General features: G+C 43.2%; 1 protein-coding gene across 2 annotated transcripts; it reads left to right on the forward strand.

The window, feature by feature from the left end:
- Positions 1 to 937: 937 nt before the first annotated feature.
- On the forward strand, positions 938 to 21,474 carry LOC306926946 (serine/threonine-protein kinase STK11-like). Of its 2 annotated transcripts, none has more exons than XM_079506473.1 (11): positions 938 to 1,065; positions 2,334 to 3,099; positions 3,232 to 3,315; positions 5,411 to 5,500; positions 5,592 to 5,724; positions 5,925 to 6,061; positions 7,323 to 7,450; positions 8,238 to 8,295; positions 12,459 to 12,667; positions 17,867 to 18,155; positions 20,724 to 21,474. In XM_079506473.1, exons 2-10 carry the CDS (start codon positions 2,819 to 2,821, stop codon positions 18,103 to 18,105), a joined length of 1,359 nt encoding a protein of 452 aa, XP_079362599.1. In that variant the 5' UTR covers positions 938 to 1,065; positions 2,334 to 2,818; the 3' UTR covers positions 18,106 to 18,155; positions 20,724 to 21,474. The 2 variants fall into 2 exon arrangements, with proteins under 2 accessions (XP_079362599.1, XP_079362598.1); XM_079506472.1 differs by having other exon boundaries at positions 962 to 1,130.

Raw genomic sequence — 21,474 nt, forward strand, 5'->3', positions numbered from 1 at the left:
ATCCCCAGGGTACCAAAGGAATGCTGCCTGACCCAGGAGGAGAGGAAAGGAGAAGAGAGAGAAGTGAGCGGTGACTGTGGGTGGCCCTGCCTCTTCACTGGGTCTCTGCAGATCCACTCAGCTCCTCACATGGTTTGGATCATCACTGCCAAGCCATACAAATGAATTCAGCATGGTGGGGAATTTGGAGCGCACACACTTATGTATGATCTTTATTATAGATTACTTTGCCCGGTCTCCAGACATGTAAGGCCCTTTCAAGTGGGGGAACTCTGTGACACTGCAGCATGATGGAACACGAAGACTCTACTGGATGACATCTGAAATGGAGTGCCCCCCTTTCATGGGGCAGGTGTGTGGAGCTCTTTGGTTATATCAGAAAATAAATAAAATGAAAAAATAACATTGAACGGTACTGCCATCTAGTGACAAAAGTTGACAAGTTGACATGGCATGGTGAAAATGTAGGATTGCAGTGTTCATCACATTTATTTTATGATGTATCGTTCCCTATAATCACAGCACTTTAAGCAGCATGCCACAGTCTATTTAACTAGTAGCCTATAGTGGCCAGGGAGAAGGGGCGATTTGAAATAACAAAATCCACTTTCAATGCAAGAAACTTAAACTAAACGCATCGTACGCTTAAAAAAATCATACAAATGATGCACAGGTTGTTTACCACAGTGGTTCTCAGAGTGGATTCTATGGACTCTCTGAATATGTATGCCTTTAGGCAGGGGGTCTAAATTGACCCTTTAATACAAGTCTACTCTGACATTATAGTACTTCCATTTGTATAGTGTATACTGTCAGAGTTAAGGGGAGACGGTGAAATTTTAAATTTTGAGAACAATGGCAAATAAGACAGTATTTGGCCAATTGGCCCATAGAGTTAGATTTGGTACAGAGTTATAAATAAGGGCCTAACATTTAATTATCCTAAATACCACAATGCCTTGCGGTCTAGTCAGATTTGCATGCGGCGGAAGCCAGCATGGCGTTACGGCGTATGTAAACACTTTGGAGGCTTGCTCGCCTTACAGCTAACGCTAGCTGCGTTTGGTAAGATCTACTAACGGCGCTGTCTTCTGACAAGCTTCACTTTAAATAAGTCTTACGGACAAAAGGTAACATTTTCACTAGTTTAAATAACGACCATTTACATGTAGCTTTGTGGACTGTAAATATATGCGTAGTTGTCACGGGTTGATTCGGATTAATCATAGCTAACCTAAGTTAGCCAGATAGGGTCGGGAATCGGCCGCGATACAGACAGGTCATAGCTAGCTAGCTATAGCTAGCTCTAGTGTTAGTCTTTGAAGTTATCTAGTATTTAACCTACGCTAAAAAATGAGTGAACAAAATTGCTGTAAGGTAATTTAACACCGTTTAATGTATGTAATACTGCTGCAGTGCATGGTGGCCGGCGCAATGTCAGTACAGGTAGTTAAGGCTGTCATAGTTATATGACAACCAATTACTTCATACAGTAGCCTGCCCTACAACACCGAGGTGTTGTGACAGTATGCAGGTATACCTGGAACGTAATTGTTTGCAGAGATGGTCTTTAAACTTTTAGATCACGTTGCTGAATATTTACAATTACATATCCTCCTACCGGCTTTACCCCGCATGCGTTGGCGACAGGCCTGTCATTATTATTACATAATCGCCTATTCTATTCCCAATTATTTGAGATAATCGCAATTATTTAGCATACTCGTTTCCATGTTGAAACATGTTAATCTTTCCAAAAAATACGTGATCTAAAAGCTTGTATATCAGCTACTTACGCTATTAAAAAAATAGTATAAATGTCAGTAGGTTCTTTGCAAGTTATTTGTCATATCTGCCTAGGTGTAATTTTGTATTATACAAAGCCTAAAAGGCAAACAGAATTGTTTAGTCATATGTTCCAATGGTCAATGCCAATTGCCTAACAGACAATTTCATCGTTAATCACAATTATTTGTATGACAATTCATTGTCAGCTTAAATGTTGTAATCGTGACAGCCATATCGTTGAGTGAGAAGAACTTAGTGCTAGCATTACTGAGGGAACATGACTTTGAAGGAAAGAATAGAGACCACAACACTGGTAACGATACTAACTTGTCTCCACTCCAGCTCCATTCATCCATCACTAGGATCTTCTTCCTGAAGAAGATCCTAGTGATCGAAACGTTGAATCTTAATAAACCAGTGGAGCTGAGTATCGTTACCACCAGTGTTGCGGACTCTATTCTTTCCTCCTGTATTGCCGTTTGTCTAGCACCTGGGCTAGAGTGGATGTGCATGTACTCACCTTTAACATGTCTTTCAATCTACAGGAGGACCCCGGTAAATTGATCGGCAAAGAAGATATCGTCCACACATGCCACCTGGCCCTGACACAATGCGCTATCCACGTGGGATTTGTGCAGCTATCTTCTAAAAACCTAGTACACATTCAAAGTAAAGGGCAGAAGGATCCCAGCGGTATTACATCAAATTTCACAAGTCAAGAAGAACAATGCAGACTTCATGTCACCGGGAATCCCCAGTCTTACAAGGATATGGTTGACACGTGAAGAAAGCTCACTTCGTATTGTCTGAGGTCTCTCAAACAGATCCACACAGTGTTCAGCGTCATAGTTCAGTTGGCTGGTTTATCTTTTAGTTTCTTGCACATTATCGATCACATTTGAATTGCTCCTTACTAGTGTTCTTGCGGGCCTTTCACACAATAAATCGGGCCCTCTGAGACCGAGTCAACTTTCACTGTAAAAGCCATTCGTGTCTGAGAACTTAGGCCTACATCAGGCGCGGTGCAGCAATGAGTTCAGAGGACCTCCAGCATATGGGCTACCTAGCAAACCAACTGATGGGCATGGACACCTTCATCCATAGAATAGACTCTGCCGAGGTCATCTACCAGCCTAGGAGGAAGCGGGCCAAGCTGATAGGGAAGTACCTGATGGGAGACCTGTTGGGAGAGGGATCCTATGGCAAAGTGAAAGAGATGCTGGATTCTGAAACGCTCTGCAGGAGAGCTGTGAAGATCCTTAAGAAGAAGAAGCTCAGGCGGATACCCAATGGAGAGGCAAATGTCAAAAAGTATGTAGCTGTACTTTTGTTACGTACTGATACATTACCAAGCTATGGGTTGTTGTTTTTTATGTACTATCGTCCTTAAAAGGTTGCTAACCTGTTGCGGTAGACATGACACTTTTATGTATTGTTTTCCAGGGAGATCCAACTGCTACAAAGGTTGCGGCACAAAAATGTGATTCAACTGGTGGATGTTTTGTACAACGAGGAGAAACAGAAGATATATCCTTTTTAATGCTGATACAGAGACTGTATTAGTCAGTCCCCAACTTATCTGTAGGTTTAACTGCCAGTTATTCACATTAAAGATCAGGCGGAAACAAGTCTTGTACATACTGCAGTAATATCACTTAGCTCTAGTTGTAGTTCATGAAAATGTCCAGCGGAGGGTAGTGTCTACCTGTTAAATGGGAAAAGGAAAGTTCAACATAATGGGCTTGTTGCAAATCCCCTCACTTCATGAAACTTGTTAGCCTTTGTGTCTGACATTAGCCTAAGCAGGCCCGAAATCTGACCTTGAGCTGGTCAGCTGCCCACCACATACTATTTTAGATGCTTCTTTCTGTCATATGTTCAACACCCTGAAAATCAGCAGCTGACATTTCAGAGGCGACTATATAGTCATACGGTAGTTGTGAACTCTAGCCTACATGATTTTACTGCTGTTGCTGAGTCACATTTAATTGAGTTAATGGATTCAGTCCTGTCTGACAGATTCAACCAGATTAACTTGGTAATTGAATTTCTGTATCATGGTGGCGTTCTGTGTGATTTCTATAGTGTGATCCACAGCTCTTTTTCCTCTTATCTTGTCAATATCGTAAGTATAGTACCAGTACACTTGCTATGATGGTTACTATCTGTTATTTAGATTAAACAAAAGAAGTATAAAATACATTGTGAGGCTGTGTCAATCAGTCTGGAAGTAGTAAAAGAAATGCAGTCTTTGTAGCCTTGTTGCAAAACGTTATTTATCACGAATCAACATTTCAATCTGGCCGCCATCTTCAGGGCATTAGGAAAGTCTCCACAGTTATTTGCACAAAAGAGTGTTTGTTTGGTCTATAGTAACTCTGTTCAAAAGTGGTTTTACTCACAACGTTGGTAACATTTAATCTGTCCAGAAGAAAGCCACAGAGTTTAATCTACAAGCAGAATATCAAGGAGACATTTCTCTCTGTATATCTCTCTTTTCTTGGCTCTCTCCAACTCCCTCCTTTCTCTCCCTATACCCACCCACAGTCTTGTCTGAAGTCACTGTGGTGTTGCGTATGTCAGCCAACTAAACTGGTCTCGGCAGTGGTAATTGCCCTGCCTGCCCCAGCCTGGCTGAAGGCAGCTGCATCATCTATCCACTCAATTTATTTTCCTGCGTTACTGATTGAACCGGCAATGAGGGCAGGACCAGTGACGTACACCGTCCATCGCAGCCCCTCCATAACAACTTTCTTTCCCCTTCAACCCCTCCTTCCGTGGGTGTTTCATGTCGATCATGTGCCCCTCCGGCCCATAATTAATGGGGCTGTTTAATGTAGGTGCACGTCGCTGCTCTGACACTGCTCTCTCTCCCTCCCCCTTACTTCCTTGTTCCATCGCTCTTTACCATTCCTCCTCGCCTATCTCTCTCTCTCCCTTACTCCCTTGTTCTTTCGCTCTTTACCATTCCTCCTCGCTTCACATTTCTCTCTCTTCGCTCCCTCCCTCTCCAGTGTGAGAGATGGACACTGACAAAGTCGTGACTAAGGGACTCCCTCTGTCATAGTGACTGTCATTATTATTCCTGCCTGTGTGCTAGTGTGCCTTTCTCCACATCTCCCCAGTGGTAGGAAATATATTGGTCTCATGCTCCCACATTCATAAAGCTTTCTAACAGGCAGGGCTGATGCATCTCTCACTCTGTTCTGTATGGCTCCCAGTCTCTCAAAGCTCCAGACAGGTGTAAAACGTATATGTATTCAACTACACAAATATCTATCAGAGGTTGTTGAATCAGTGAGTGAGTGGGTTGTTGAGTCTATAATTGACATTTGCAGGCTTGTCTGAAGAAGCAGTGTGCTGGTTTATTTTCAAGATGCCTGTTCAATCAATGTTCTTTGTAGAGTTTTATTGATCAGACTATTTGGTCAGCCATGTATTGACCAGCAAAGCGGGCCCAATGCCTGCTCTATAGTCATTGTCTTCTAAAGTAAATATATATTTTTAATGCTTCTCAAACATCTTTTAAAACGATGATTGTGATGCGATGTGACGTGACGCGAATACTGTGCTTAGTGTATCTTAATAGCATCTTAATTGCTCATTTCCTTAACTGTGTTACGTATATGGTGATGGAGTATTGTGTCTGTGGGATGCAGGAAATGCTTGATAGTGTCCCTGAGAAAAGGTTTCCAATTTATCAATCTCATGGGTAATTTATTTGCTACTACCACAATAACGGCCATAAAATATCTGAGCTTAAATCGGCTGCTCTAGTATAACTGTCTTTCTGGTCTGTTTAGTTACTTCTGCCAGTTGCTGGATGGTTTGGAGTATTTGCATGGCCAGGGCATCGTTCACAAAGACATCAAACCGGGGAATCTGCTGATTACCACAAATGGGGCTCTCAAAATCTCTGATCTGGGTGTTGCAGAGGTCAGTCATATTAAGAGTCAGACACTATTCACATTGGTATTTGAATTGCTTTTTTGTTGTAATTATTATGTTGATAAGCATGATCAAACCTCACTTTTAATGAAAATAGTGTGAACAGCATGAAGCTTGATCTTTATGAGGGAATTAATGTTGAAGTGAGTACAAAGATGATGTGTGAGTACTACCATGTTTCCCTCCAGGCGTTGGAGCCATTTGCAGAAGATGACACATGTAGGACAAGCCAGGGCTCTCCAGCCTTCCAACCCCCAGAGATAGCCAATGGCTTGGACTCTTTCTCAGGGTTCAAGGTTGACATCTGGTCAGCTGGTGTCACACTGTAAGGCCATAATATATTCAAAGTGTTTGGGCACTGGCATATACTGAATAATAGATGAGTGAGTCCTAATGACCCAGTGTGGTAGACGTCGCTAGTGTAATTTTCTTCCAATGAAATGTTCCAACATGATTACCATGCGTGGGCATAGAGTAATAAAGTAGAGTTAAGCCCAGACCTCAAATTTGAGGTCCTGGGATGACTCGCATGACATCATGAACGTGCTGCAGTTCCACTTTTCGCCAGTAGGTAGTGGCAGCTTCAATGTTGGTCGGATAGCCTTACTGGGGGCTTGTGCGTGGGTATGCCATATTGTGACAGTCATGATAACCAGTGTCGTTGCTGTGACGTGAGTCACACATGCAAATGTACCAAGTTGGTACAACACATGGATCTCTATATGTGTAGCTGACTATCATCACCTGGATCTCCATATATGAAGATCACGACACTGACCTCATCAAACCCTAGATAGCCATACATGGTTTGACATACTAGATCTGCATATATGGAGCCGGCCAGCAACTCTACATCTGTCCTCACTGACACCAGATTAATAGTTTAACTCCTGCTTCTCAACTGTGCCGTATTAAGAAGCTCTGAAGGGCGAGGTCGCTTCTTGCACTCAGGGCGTCTTACTGGTAGGGGTGTAACGATATAGTAACTGCATCGAAAAATCGATTTTAATTTCAAGAATCTAAGTATATCGAAATGTAAACTGCAACATTTACTTTATCGTATCGTTTTGCAATGCAAATAATCTGTATCGAATCATTTTGCAATGCAAATAATCGATTGGCTCAATACTAAGTACTTGTGCGTTGTATTTAGCTATAAACGAAAAACTGGTTTAATTACTTTTCCATTCAATATCGCTACACTTTGTTTATCGATAAATGTGTGTATTCTGTGTTCATGTCAAGGTACAGGTTTGTCTCTGTGTCCAAGTATAATGTCTATGTATTTGCCAGAGAATCAGTTTGGTTGATTATTTCTCCCCTTTAATAATACCAATTAGTATTGTATGTGATATATCATTGGAAAGCCTGACTTTTCACCTTTACAACGAGGTGCAACATCATCATTGAAGGATTGTGCAAAATTAGCAACACGGCTAACTGTGGGTAGTGCCCCCCCACCCCTCCCCCCCAACGATAAACTGCAACCAATCAGATGATGTACTGTAAGATTGTCTAGCACTGTTCTCCTGTTGAATTTTATCCATGATTTTTGTAGGTTGACTATATCCTGCTTTCTCTTTTAGATACAACATCACGACAAGTCTTTACCCGTTTGAAGGTGATAACATTTACAAGCTCTTTGAGAACATTGGGAAAGGGGAGTACAGCATCCCAGAGGAGTGCCACCCTCTCCTCTCAAGCCTACTCAGTGGTAAGAGTTACTTAACCACATTAACCTTGGTGTCTTTTTTTTGGGCATGGCATTATAGGCAAGAATCCTCAAAAATAGCCTGGGTCTATTAGCTCAGGGGTGCTAAATGTTTTTGGCTGGGGACCCCCGGAAATGCTTTGGCCATGTCTCGCGACCCCGCCCTGCCCCCGTTCCCCACCCCCAATACAAACTTGACTGCAAAAATAACCTTTAATAGAGAAAATATATCGTAAATTAATCCTGAAGTTTATGCATGTACTATGTGTACTATGTAAACTCTTAATTTCCATTTCCCAGCCATTCAGTTGCATTAAAAAAAATGTTTTAATAAATTGGGGACCCCCCCCAAAATAATTTGGCGACGGGTTGAGAACCCCTGTATTAGCTCATACTTTGACATGATTGTGATGGTGTCACTCTAGTGTAAATGGATGATCTACAAGCTCACAACTTGATCGGCTATTTTCGGCCACATGACAGTTGTACAATGATGATGAGGCTTTAAGTGGTTACATTTAGTTTCTGTCCATTTTGTATATGCACTTTTGGTCACTGGTGGTCAGTAATCTAGTTTTGAATATATTTTTGGTACATAGCAAAGAATGTGGTCGCATTTACATTACTATATTTTTACTATAGTTTGGGTCCCAGGTAGACATCAAATTTCTCTTTTGCGTGTCGACTCTCGAGCTAAAACGTTTGGGACCCACTGGGTTACACACAACATGTCTGTTCGCTTGTCCTTACATCACACCAACATTGACTGGCTTACTTTTGACTGTTCCAGGAATGCTGGATTATGACCCTGCAAAGAGGTTCTCAATACAACACATCAGACAGCATAAGTAAGTCATCATGTTCCATCTTGTCAGTGACGCCACTGCTACAACTTATTGCTACAGTTCAGATGCTGGTTCAACTTATCTTCCACAACAAGTTCCACACATGCCAAGGAGAGAGAGTGCTCCAAAAATTAAGTGCAAATTAAATTTCAGATGAAATTGGTCTCACTACAGCGCCATAAGTGATGGTCACATCGTGTGTGCGGCACACAATTAGCGTAATGTGTTTGAGGAAACAAGCTTTCCTTGTGTGCAACATTTTGCATGGAGCCTCACTCTTTTTGGGTTGTCTTCATATTGACGCCACTATGCCCTCTGTGGACAGCATTATTTTGATTTAAGCTTTAACCCATTAAAAACAGGAAAGCATCCGTGTCATTTTGCGTTGGCTATTCAAAAATGTCAGATTTTTATTGTAAGTCTTGTTTTGTTTGTTTGTATGTTTCTGCTATTTTTTTTGACCAATCTGTAACTTGCTGTTTAAATATTACTGAAATGCCTGTATACCAAAAATCATAAACAGATGTTTAAAAAAAAAGATATACAAGCTCAAAAAGAGTCACTTTGTGCAGCGCTGCGAGCTTGTACATCTGCTATTTTTGAACATTAATTAAACATTTAACGTGTGGAAACTACTGGTTTAGAAGGCATTTGTAAAATAAAATGTTAATGTGTTAAATGGCTAGGCTGTGTAAATGGAGCAAGTTGCAGTTTTCATTGGTAAAGTAAAGGCTCATTCATAGTCTGGATTGTCGGTGGTGAGGTGACCACCGAACTACAACATGACGTCACAAGCCGCGGTGAAGAGCAAACCACTGCCCCAGCCCTTCTCTCTGTTTTTACTCACCACAGCTCAACGTTATTTCAGCTCCGGTGGTCACCTCACCACCGAAAATCCAGACTATGAATGAGCCTTAAGCCTTGCCGATCCATGGAGCCCATAGTGCAGGAGCCTATCTCCTGTTTCTGTAGCTTGAGGCAGCTTGATGTACAAGTACACCCCCTGGACATGACGCTAGTATGTCGCAGGGACTTAACCCCAATCCAACCCTTGATGCTGAGTGCCAAGCAGGGAGGCACTGGGTCCCATCTTTCTTTGATATGACCCGGCCGGGGATCGAACCCTGACCACCCAGTCCCAGGGCGGACACTCTAAACACAAGGCCACTGACTGGTCAGTCTTCATTGGTCCTCAGGTGGAATACACAGAACCTGAAAGAGAATATGGCCCTTTAATTACCGTACTTCTGAACAATGTTCAGAAGCTGTTTTTATCATCAGCGAACGGCAAGAGGGGACTTGTGCCTGATTTATACCTGGTTGCACGCCGTGTCACGCTCCAAAAACAACCGATCTACAAGCTCGCAACCCGTCATGCTGCGATCCAGTGTGTAGATCTGATATTTTTAGTGAGCGTTGAGTGGCCTAGCTGCTGCCGTTAGGGTTATCTCTATGGCAGGCAGCCGTGTATCCCATTAAATTGTTGTTCACTTGTTCAATTTGTCCTAGTGTTAGTGAAATGTGTAAACATGGAAAGAAAAAACTAGGAAAAGCAAAGTACGGTAAATGTTAAAATTGTCTCCTGCAGATGACTTGCCTGCCTCTCTCTCTCTCTCTTCGAACTAGCCCTTTCAAGACTCTTGACTACACAAGCACTGATGCTCTTGCCAGTGCTGGCTACAGTTGCCATGGTAACAAATGACTGAAGCGTATCTATGTGCTGGTGTTGTAAAAGACAAAAGGAAAGCGAGGGAGCGGGAGGAGGGAATGTCGTGATTCTGTTCCACACTACGTAACAGCTTTATAATCATATCCTTTTCATTCACTATTTTGAGTGAAATTGCCTCTTATTAGAAATGATGCAAACTGACAGTTTGTACACACACTCAGGTTGTTATTGGTTGCTGGCAATTCATAGCATTAATAATGTGCCTCTTCTTGCTTTCCCCTTCCACCCCCAACGCACACGCACACACACATGAGCCTTCTTTTGCCTACCTCTCGAGTGTACTTGTGTGCTCATCGACTCCAACTATGAATCATTCCAGAATCAAACCTGTCTCTGTCATATGTGGCAGCTTTCTATTTACATGATGCCTCAGCCAGAATAAGCAACAGTGGGGGAGGAAATGGTACATGGAAAAAAGAGACTGTTGTATAAATATTTAAACAAGCAAAAGGGCAGATGGGTCTTGACGATTAATTACTTTGCTGAGTGTAAATATGAACATTGACGGCGACTAACAATGGGCTGGAGGGGGATGCAGTTTTAATGTGATGTTCAAGTGAACAAACCAGAATGATATGTTTCCAAGAAATGTCAATAACCACAGCAATCATTGTCTATGCTCCGCTCATGGCCATTCATTCTATTTGGTTTGTGTAATTCATCCTTTTTGTGATGTAATTGTTCATTATTTGTATGCAACTAACTGGAGTGTGGAGGTACCACAGCGATGATTGTTACCCTGTACATGACAATCCTGAGTGTTAATTTAACTCTGAGAGTGTAACAACTGTAGCCAAATGGACCCTTAACGCCCATATGGGTACGTAACTTTGTGAAATTTGTGAAACTGTGTAAATTAACTCTCAGGATTGTACAGTCTAAACACTCAAACAGCAGGCGATTTAATGTGGGCAGGTATTGCGTCCACCTGAAAAACATTTTCAGTCTTGCGCTGCTGCACATATCGGACCTGAATGTTAAAATGAAAAACGGAAAAAAGCAGAAGTGTACAATACATGTAAGAATGCAATCCCACATTGATCAATTCTTACATACATACTCCCACTCATCACACACTCCACTCTCACCGTCCACACTTGTGCCCACGGACACACACAAACTACTTCACACAATAAGGTTAAGCACACACCACACATTGTTAACCAACTGCAATGACTACCTACTTCGTGCCCCTGTGTCGCTCACGACTCTGGACTCTAGAGTTATGAAACAAAAGGCCAAGGTCTCCTCATCCCTCCATCTCTAAACATTACTCACATCTCTCTCATAGAGAATGCAGCACGCTACACAAAGTGGGTTGGAGGAGAATTGACTTTTTGTCAATTGGAAGGCCATGTGATGTGGCAATTTTTCGCCTCTGAAAATAGCATGCTGTATTAACGGAAGAAAAGCCACCTACTGAGAATGTGGATTGCTGCAGTGAAAATTTCATACAGTGAATACAAGCTTGTGTTTTTTTGGTGTGTGTATTGTGTAATGTCCAAGTTGTATCTATTTTCCTTAGAATAACCATCCTGCTTGTAGAGTAGGCCTAAATCTGAACAATCCTAAAATAGCAGAAGTACAAGCTCACAGTGCTGAACGAAGTGAAGCGCTGTGAGCTTGTACATCTGTAATCTTTTAATAGCCAACGTATATAATCTAAAATGACACCAATGTCATTTTAGATTACTTGTGCGAGTCCGTCGTGCGATGGATGGAGTATAAATGAAGCTGATCACACCGTCATCACAGCAACGCATGGATGTCCCATGATTCTCATTGCTGAGCCATGAGCCTTCACACCTTGCTGCTTTGCTTGTCTTCTAACAAGTTCTCACGGGTCTGACACACAGAAGTTGTCAAAAACCAAATTTATCTCGAATCGTAATTTATTTTATATAATCTTTCACTGGTATACGTGAAAGATTATATAGAAAATAACTTAAATTTAATACGTACGCAGTATTTACTCTGAATTTTAAAGTTTTCTTGTTACTCCATGCAGTCATTTACCAGCCTGCAACTATTGATTAAAAATTGAGGCGAAGAAATAATAATAATCAATGTTAATCGAGTAAAGGCTGCAGCATACTCCAACCAAACATGAACTTTATTCTAGAGTATGTCAGCTAGTGTATGTCTATAAGAATCATAAGAACTTTGGCAGTGCAGTGGCATTTTTCTTTTTTTACGAACTAGCCAAACATAATTGTTAGCCAAACATCATGTGTGATTGTTAAGACTCTCATAATGTGCTCGTGATTTTTATTTTGGAGTTTGGAGTATGCATATATATATATATATATATATGTGTATATGTATGTATGTATGTATGTATTTCAATATTATCTGTAGATATCACAAGTCGTTCAATAATCGATTCAACTGATTGACTGCAGCCCTATTAATTAGTGCCTGCATTCCTGTGTTTCAGCTGGGTGAGGAAGAGGCACCCAGCCACGGAGCCTCCTGTGCCCCTGCCCCCCAGCGCTGACTGCAGGGACCCCTGGCGCAGCATGACTGTGGTCCCCTACCTGGAACACCTGCATGGTTATGGGGAAGTGGATGAAGAGGAGGATGAGGAAGATGAGCTCTTCTATGGCGACAATGACGTCATGTACTCACATGGCTTCACTCCCACAGGTTAGTGTGATGGCCAAAGCCAAGGGAACATCATTTCAAAAGATAGATATAAACGATGCGTTTTGCATAAATCATCGTCATGGTGGCGCTATAACCGGCAGATGTGGAGGGATGCAGGGAAAATGTTTTTCCATGGCCTCTAGGGAGTGCGCATACAAAGTTGTACACAGATCGATGCAGTTATAGGTAAAAACAGGAATTGCCCTGTTATTGCGCCACCGTGAGGCTGATTTGGATGGAAGATGGGAAATGTTGCAGATCAGTGTTGATCACATGACCGAATTGTGTGATTGTATGGATAAAATGTGTACGAGTAATCTACAGAAATGTGTTTTGCCAAAATCTGCCTCATGGTGGCGCTATAACAAGCCGTTGTGGAATAATTGGGGCAGAGGTTCGTCGTTGGCATCCAGGGAGTGTTTGTGCACAGTTTGGCATGGATCGGCCCAACGGTGCCGGAGATTAGCTGGTAACGGAAGGACGGACGGACACACACACGGACGGAGTGCAAAACATACTCTCTCCCCTTGCCTTCGGCCTGGTGGAGACAAATATGTTGGATGCGTCTGATGACTGATATTGATGCACTTATGACCTTTTTTTTTTAGTAATGTTGTCTAGACACATTTGTTGCCATGTGGTAACCAATATCTTTCATCAGAAGAGTGCTAATTAAGTCTCGCTTCATGCATTCCTTCTCATTTTCTCCGTTTTTCAGCTGTCACACACACTGCCTCTCCCCCTCCCACAGTCCCTTTAGTCTTTCTTTTTTGCACTTTTCCTTTAGCTCCTTCTCCCTCCCTTCCACTTTTTTCATAACATCGGTAATCTTAAAGCCAGACACTTTTGTCCTTGTTGCCAACCAAGAGAGGTACTCTTTTTGGGGGAAATCACTGATTTCTCTAGTGTCTAGCCATTTGTCCTGACAGGGCTGGGCAGTAGATGGGCTACTGGCAGACTAGGTTATAGTCTGGGGCTAATGTGCCATGCTGTTTAGCAGAGCTTTCTGGACATCACTGTGTTTTTCTGTCTTTGGGGTCTGCTTAGTACAGTCTCTTTGTCTGTATGATCTGACCTAGCTGTTGGATAAAGGACAGACGGCATCTTATCTGCAGGGGAGGAGAGCTTCATTTTGGTGCATGATAAATGGTTTTGGTCTTTCTGCCTGAAAGCATTCTTTTTAAATGCTCTAAACAATGAGAAGTGTAAAAGTTTTACACTTTTCATTGTGTCATGTCATTGTATTGTATGTTTCTGTCCAGGGTGTCCCTGATTTTCTCTGCATTGACGTCCTTATTAGTAATTACCTCGTCAAACTTTGTTTTGGCAAGAAGTATGCTGCAGCCTGCAGGCTTAGAAATTAACTTATCAGTACGAAGTATCTTTGAAAGCTGGTTTCCTTCTACCTCTATCATTTGTATGCCCTTTCATTGCAATTAGTCGGCACTCATTTCTTCCAGTTTTTGCTTTCAAATTGTCCAGTCATTTATCGTATGGGGGCTAGATTCAGTTAAGGGTCCAAAGTGTCTTTAAAACACTGAAGATCACTGGAGTGCGGGAACTCCTGCAATGAGCATTCATGACCTTTTTCTTTTATTATAAAACCTTTCTCTTCCAGGCGATCTGGACGTCCTCTGCAATTATGAAATTCCATTTATTTCCCCCATCTTCCCCTCATAATTGCGATTGAGTACGTGGTGAGTCAGAGGAGGTGACATAAGGACAGGCTGCAATGTACTGTAACAGGCCCTCGGAAACCACTCCCAATCAGCCTCCTATCATTGACTTTCCATTCAACTTAAGGAAATGGTCCCTTTATTCTGCCTTATTACACATCAGTCCTGCAGGCCAGATCTGTCCTTTGCGGTCGCTGGGGAAATGATGTCTATTCATTAGTCTTATGTCGAGGTTTACTATGTTAGTCTTTCAATAGGAACATTTACTGTATTTGTTTCCTACTGTAGAATGTTATGAGCTGGCCTTGATTGTGACTGTGTGTCCACATAGGACCCAATTAAATCAGGAGGAGCATCACTCTTCTTTTCCTGTTTGTTGATTTCCCCGCCCCCACTATGCCAGGCATAATCTTCCTTTGCCAATTCATTGTAGCTCGAGTATGCTGGGACCGGAATTCTCCGTATGTGTGGCAGGAAATTAGATTCCATCCCCTTCCATCCAAAGTGAAGGCAACCTATTTTCACCTAATTCCATTCAGCTGTGTTTACAGTGTCGCATAGTTGACGTCTGTTCGAGACTCTGTTATGATTGGATTATTTCCGTTACTGTCCTATGATGTTCATTGACGTCTGTCTGCATTTGATTATTCCTGTTACTTGCGGGCCTGTCATGTTCATCTCCCAGTCACTAGAGCCAGGGCGGGGCCATATGGCACAACGGTCACCACCAGGGCATTTGGGCTGCAGCTTGGTATAAAATGGTCTAATCTACCAGGAACTTTGACCGGCAACCAGCCTCCATTTGAAGGTCCCATTCTATTCTGAAAATGTATTTCCAAGGTACAAAAGAGAAATTGACCAAGATAATGAAATGTGCAGTAATAATCCACAGTTCAGTTGGGAGTTCATCTTTGGGAGAAACAATTATTGATGAACACAAAGCTAGATGAAACAACATTATAGAAAACGCTGTAAAGTGCAAACGCATCCAAAATCAGTTTTAGGGTGTATTTATTCTTAAGGGATTACTAATGGGGTTTTAGTTGTGTGCAGGGAGGCTGGACCTTATACCCTATAAAGCTGTTGCCTATCAAGAGTATTAGAATTGAGCCCACGCAGAGCCTGTTTTGCTTCAATTCAACCCACTACAGTGAAAAAGCAGCCATAGGTTTTTAACTGCAGTGCTAAGGGGGGGGGGGGGTGTGTGTGTGTGTGTGTGTGTGTGTGTGTGTGTACCCTTAAGTGTGCGTGCCCACACAATGGCCTCTGCAACCCTTCTCGCAATGATTCCCGGAAATGTGCATGTTCTCCCTGTTAGCCGTCGCTCACTAGTAGCCCAAATCGGCCATTAGAGGAGAGCGAGTCTTTAGGTTGCCATAGCAACTGGGTGAGTCATTCTGCTGCAGTCAGTTTAGTCACACCCGCACCGACTGTATGTTTCCCTTTCTCCATCTTGTGTCTCTGCCCTCCCACACATCCAACCCCCCCCCCCCTCTTTAGTCTCACCTTAACCCACCATCTTTTCTCATTTGCTTTCATTCTTTTCCCATTTAGTTTGCACCTAATATGATCAGATGTGGAGCTATGTGACTGGCAGGGGTTCCATATCCCAGCTGTACATATGATCCACAATTATGCTGGGGGGGGGGGGGGTTAGTTATAGAGCTCTGTGTATGTGGGTTGGGGGGGATTTCACATTTCTGTGCATGTGTTTGCTCATCCATGCCATGTAGGATTGATAGGTGGAGGCTAGTGATAAGGGCGAGCGGAATGTCACTGCTCTAGCTTTGATTACTTATTTATGGCTCAGGCTAATGAGTAAACCCACCACTGACAGCACACTACTGAAGCAAGCGGGAGTTGATACAAGAGCGCTGCCTATTTGTGCAAATTAGGTTATTATTTTAAATTTCCTATTTATTTTAGTATGATTGGAATTTGTAAACGTATACAGCTTCTAGTACACAATTCTTTCTGGGCTTTTGTCAGCAAACATGAATGTAACCATAAAAATGTTGCAACCCCAAAATCACACTTGTGTGATGTGATGGGTGCTTGGTAATGTTTAAAGTGCTCTAAACAAACATTATACCATATAGAGTTATACTGGGGGGCTTGGTTGAGATTTCTGCGCATCGTTTCAGAGTATGGGGTCAGACTCGCATTGGCTTAGGCGGTGTTTCAGAGTATGGGGTCAGACTCGAGCAGCCAATCATGACTAGGTCATGCCAAAGTCCCCATAGCCAACAGCAGCGATCATTAGCCAGGTTTCACCTGGCAAAAACCCTAAGGCGTCCCCACACGTCCTGGGCCCTCTATGGGTGTAATTATAAAGACGTGTGGAGACAGACGTCTTGAGCACTTAAGCTGTTAATGAGGTTTCTATGCCGTATGACGTACTTCTGAAAGCCAGTAGTTGTAGGGGCTAGCGCCCCTCAAAAAGTGTTTAACCCATTTTTGGGCGGGAACCCCTTTTGGTGTTAGCATTGTTATGCTTTAGCTATTGAAAAATAGCAGATCTACAAGCTCATAGCGCGCCACCGAGTGGCGCGCTACGAGCTTGTAGGTCTGCTATTTTTGAAGAACGACTGACATAGAAACATAGCTTTTTCAGAAAACTGTCAGGATGTAGAAGACATTTTTAGAATCTGATCTCAGGTCAGAATGGGTTAAAGTGCTACTGTACATACAGTAATATGACCAAAGCTCATCTCACCAACTTTGTGCATTATGCATTTAGAAATGTTTGCCCCCTTTCAGAAGTAAATCAGCTTAAAATGTCTTGCTTTTGTGTTGTGGGTGTTAGCTTTACTATTTAAAGCAACTGATAATATCCCCTTGTACAGTACTTTGACCTGTACGCAATAATCTTAGCTACTTATGACCTACTGTGTATATACAGTACTTTGTCATAATATGACAAATAGCGTTTGGAAAAATGTTGGTACATTCTTGCCTATAATGACATGCCCAAAAGAGGACACCAGGTTGACGGTTACATTTGTCTGCCTCCACCTGACGGATCATAAATGACTCAAGACTTGTTGACTTCAATTATAAAATGTAAGTTAACTATAAAAAAATAAATCTAATGTATTTGAAAAGAGTACACAATACTTGGCACTGTTTGCGACATAACCTCTGGATAAACACAAGGACCATGTTGTACAAAATGATATTTTTTTTTCTTTTCTCAAGTCAACAAGCAGCATGTGAAATTGGATATAGATCCTGATCATCCAAGTCTACTCTATTTCAGTGCATCTAACTTCATTTGGTGAAATTAAACTTCAAGGATTACTTCTGTCCTTGCCCCCTCCCCCCCAAGTTCAGGTTCTAAAACCCTTTCATATGTATTGCTTTTTTAATTAGATGAACTGGTTCCTAATCCCGCTGCTTCCCAGTTCGATCTCCTTGTATTCATTAATTCATTATTGTTAATTGAAAGTCTGACAGCGGCTCGACTGTGGCCTTTAATCTACCCCGGTGCTGACCCTGGTTTTTGTGATGTGTCATACCTCAGGACGGCTGCAGGAGGGTGGGATAGAAAACAACAACCACCATGGTCTTCTGGGGGCCGGCCTGGCACTGAGGGGCCTGTGTGTGAACGGCACCGACGGAGAGAACGAAATGGAGAGCCTCTCCGCCTACAGGCCCAGGCCAAGGTCCGAGCGCCTCTCCAGCTCCTCCTCCAACCCTTCCCGGACAGGAGTGTCCACTTACAGCCGCATCCGCAGGCTCTCCACCTGCAAGCAGCAATGACCTCCCCAAGGCCTCGCCCCGCCCCACCTCAGAGCACACACACTGGACAGGTGAGGTGAAGTTGCAAAATGCACACCTGCATACACATACAACCACATAACATTGATCCCGTCAGAAGGGGAAAGGGGGTATTTTCTGGTCCTCTGCGGAGGGGAAATTGCTTTTACAGCTTCACCCAGCAGATGGCTACTCGGATGGCTTTGCACGGGGGAAGCTGTTGGGGTTAAGTACAGTCATGCTCATGGAAACTTTGACACTATACTGAGGGAGCCGGCGGTCAAACTGGCTGCCTTCCAATTACCAGATGGCCTCTCTAGCTAGCCACTCGGCTTCAGCCACCCAAATCGAGGTGAATTCAAAGGTACTTAACACTGTCAAATTCAAATGGCACAAATAGTTGCTGTTCGGTCACGCCTAGTAGGAGCTGAAAGCTTGGCGAGGACGAGGTGGGAAGGCAGCACAAAGAACTGTAATGAAACGCACATCAATTAAAATACCATAACAAGATAGGGAGTAAAAGTGTGTGTCCTCTACACTGTAAATTCACAAACTATTTTAATAATTTGAGATTCCAGTTAAAATGGCACTGAGGATTTTACAGTGTAAACGACAGCAATGGCCAGCTGGCGCGCCAGCTTCCGTTTTATGTCTAATTGCGAAACGGAACCGTGGAGAGTTGTGCTCGGCCCTCAGGGACGTATGAGCTAGGAGGGAGTGGGGAGGGCGGAAGCTGCGCAGAGTAGAAAGAGCTGGATGACGCAGCTGGGGGGTGGGGGAGCGGGAGCGCTGCTGGTGGAGTGGTGGCGGCCACACGACGGGCTAGAGCGGAATCCTCCTGCACTCTATACAGGAGGGAGGAGGAGAGAGGGAGCGTGGGTGGGTGGAGTACGTGGGTGGAAGATGCTGCATAATCAGCTTTCCAGGGTTTTCTCCAATTTTTTTTTAAAAATCGTTCTCTCTCTCCGTTTCTCTTATTCTCCTGGGCTTCTGTTTTACTTTGTGTATCCATGTTGCAGCGACCCATTCACGTTGACTGTGTCTGTCTCTCGTTCAATATATTGCTCTGACTCAGTTCGTCCATCTGTATCTGGCTTCTTGCCGTTCTGCCCTTCCTTCTGTCTTCTATTCTGCCCCTCTGATCATCTCTGTCTGTCCCTCTCCCTCTCTGTCTCCTGTATCTCTGTATGACTCATTCACAATTGTAGCTTCTTCCAACAGGCTCCCCCAGTGGCTCGTGAGGTTTGAAAGAGTGGGACATCATATCGTGATGTCTGGCTCTCTCCCTCTTTATATTCACCTGGCATTAACATACAGACGCTGCTTGTCTGACGAGGAGAAACCGTCAATGTTACGCAGTACTGACATGATGATTTTACTGCCCTATTAAGCAGCAAGTCGATCTACATTATATAAGTCGATTTGTCATACGTTTACATGGCTGGTAATTTTAAACTACCAAGCCGTATAATTGAATACGAAACCATTTGATCGCCACAGTCCTCCGTTTACGTTCACAGCATTGTTATGCCAGAGGTTGTGCAGTTCACTCAGTAGAGCTCCTGTTGAGCATACTGCATCATTTCGTACTTATCCGCTGCTGCCATCACATTGAATTAGCTACAGATAATAGGTGGAAAATGGAATAGCCGTCCAATAGTGAGCGGAGAGGAAAGGGAGTGAGTCACCGGTGTCTCCCACACATTTTAACGGTGCCTGGAGCCACTCCGCTAAAAGGTGATCTGGAGGGGGTTAGTGGATGCGGGGGAGGGAGGAGGGCAGCACATGGATGGAGGCGGAGGAGAGGTGGGGAGGGGAGGTTTCGGTATTCCTCCTCTACATCATCTCGGAGACATCCCCCAGTGCTGCGCTCCACTCAGTCAGTTCATGTTTGAAGGTGAAACTGAGAGAGACTACTTGTGCAGCACTTTGGTAACCTTTAAAAAATTGATTGGATATTATGTGGATTGATTGTGTGCGTTTTTATACAGTCTGTGCGTTAAGTAATGGCACACCATCCCCCCATTTGTGGTTTCCAGACGGAGGATGACTAATAGTCTGGCTGTGAGGAGACTAAAGTAGACCGTGTTTTCTAAGGCAGACATTTTAAATTGGCACAGAAAACTCCTCACCTTGACAGCCAGGGCATCTCACAAATATAGAGAGAGGGAAATCCCTGGATCCATCTCTAGGCGATGGTTATGACGTACACAGGATTCAGAAAGAAAAGCTGCGATTGCTTATTATTATCCAGTAAGTAATGGTAAACTTCTCCTGACCTGTACCACAGACCATAACATGCTCTGTACCACAGACCATAACATGCTCTGTACCACATACCATAACATGCTCTGTACCACAGACCATAACATGCTCTGTACCACAGACCATAACATGATCTGTACCACAGACCATAACATGCTCTGTACCACAGACCATAACATGCTCTGGGATTCACCTGCAACTGTGTGTTGTTTCTTGACAATTTTACAACCCAAATACAAACCAACCAATTAGTCCTTCAACTGTGATTTTTTACAAAGCTGTAGAATGCTGAATGAAAGGCTTTTAGTAGATGCTAAAATGACAATGTATTTTATATCCTGTTATGTCCCATATAGGTTGGAGTGTTAACGATGTCTTTCTGTTGGCGTGGAGGAAGCAAGTGTTTTTTCGAGACATCGCACACACACAATGACATGCTGCGTTGCACAGACGAGAGCAGCACCACACTACTACTTCACATAGGGAAACCCTGTACAAACGCCATGCTGCTTTCATGACTGACTGGCTGGCTGATCCAACTCTCTGGTTGCCCGTCTTGGCTGGTTGATAATGAAGAGCGTGATGACAGCAAACGGTGCCAAGGATGAAGACGATGCCGTGTGAAGCACGAGGGAGAGGAGGAGCAGTGGTGTGAAACTGTGCGTACTGTAGCCATCCTCTATACTTTTAAGCAAAGCTCAACTGCAGATTCCCCAAAGACCCCGCCCACATCTCCCCCCTCCTCTCTCCCCTCCCCTCACTGAATGAATGTAGCTAGTTTTAGAATTCAACGCGGTTAACTCAGCAGTTACTCCCGTTTTTAAAGCGCACATTGTGATGTTGTTTTGAAGTGATTGAACGGAATGAAATGTCGGGGCTGTTTGAAATCAGTGTTGTATAATTATTGCAGTGAATGAATAAATGGCATGATGAAGTGATGTGCACTGAGAAAGAGAACTCGTAGTACTACAAGCATTATCCATTGTGTCTGAGGTTGGGTTTATATTTGCCTCTCTCTGTTTGAATTGTTTCTTGCTTGGTGGTTCTCTCCCACATTGTTTTTAAATTATATTTATATATAAAATGCACTCCCAACCAGCAACAGTA

The sequence above is a fragment of the Electrona antarctica genome (assembly GCF_951216825.1).
Source record: "Electrona antarctica genome assembly, chromosome: 7".
Taxonomy (NCBI): domain Eukaryota; kingdom Metazoa; phylum Chordata; class Actinopteri; order Myctophiformes; family Myctophidae; genus Electrona; species Electrona antarctica.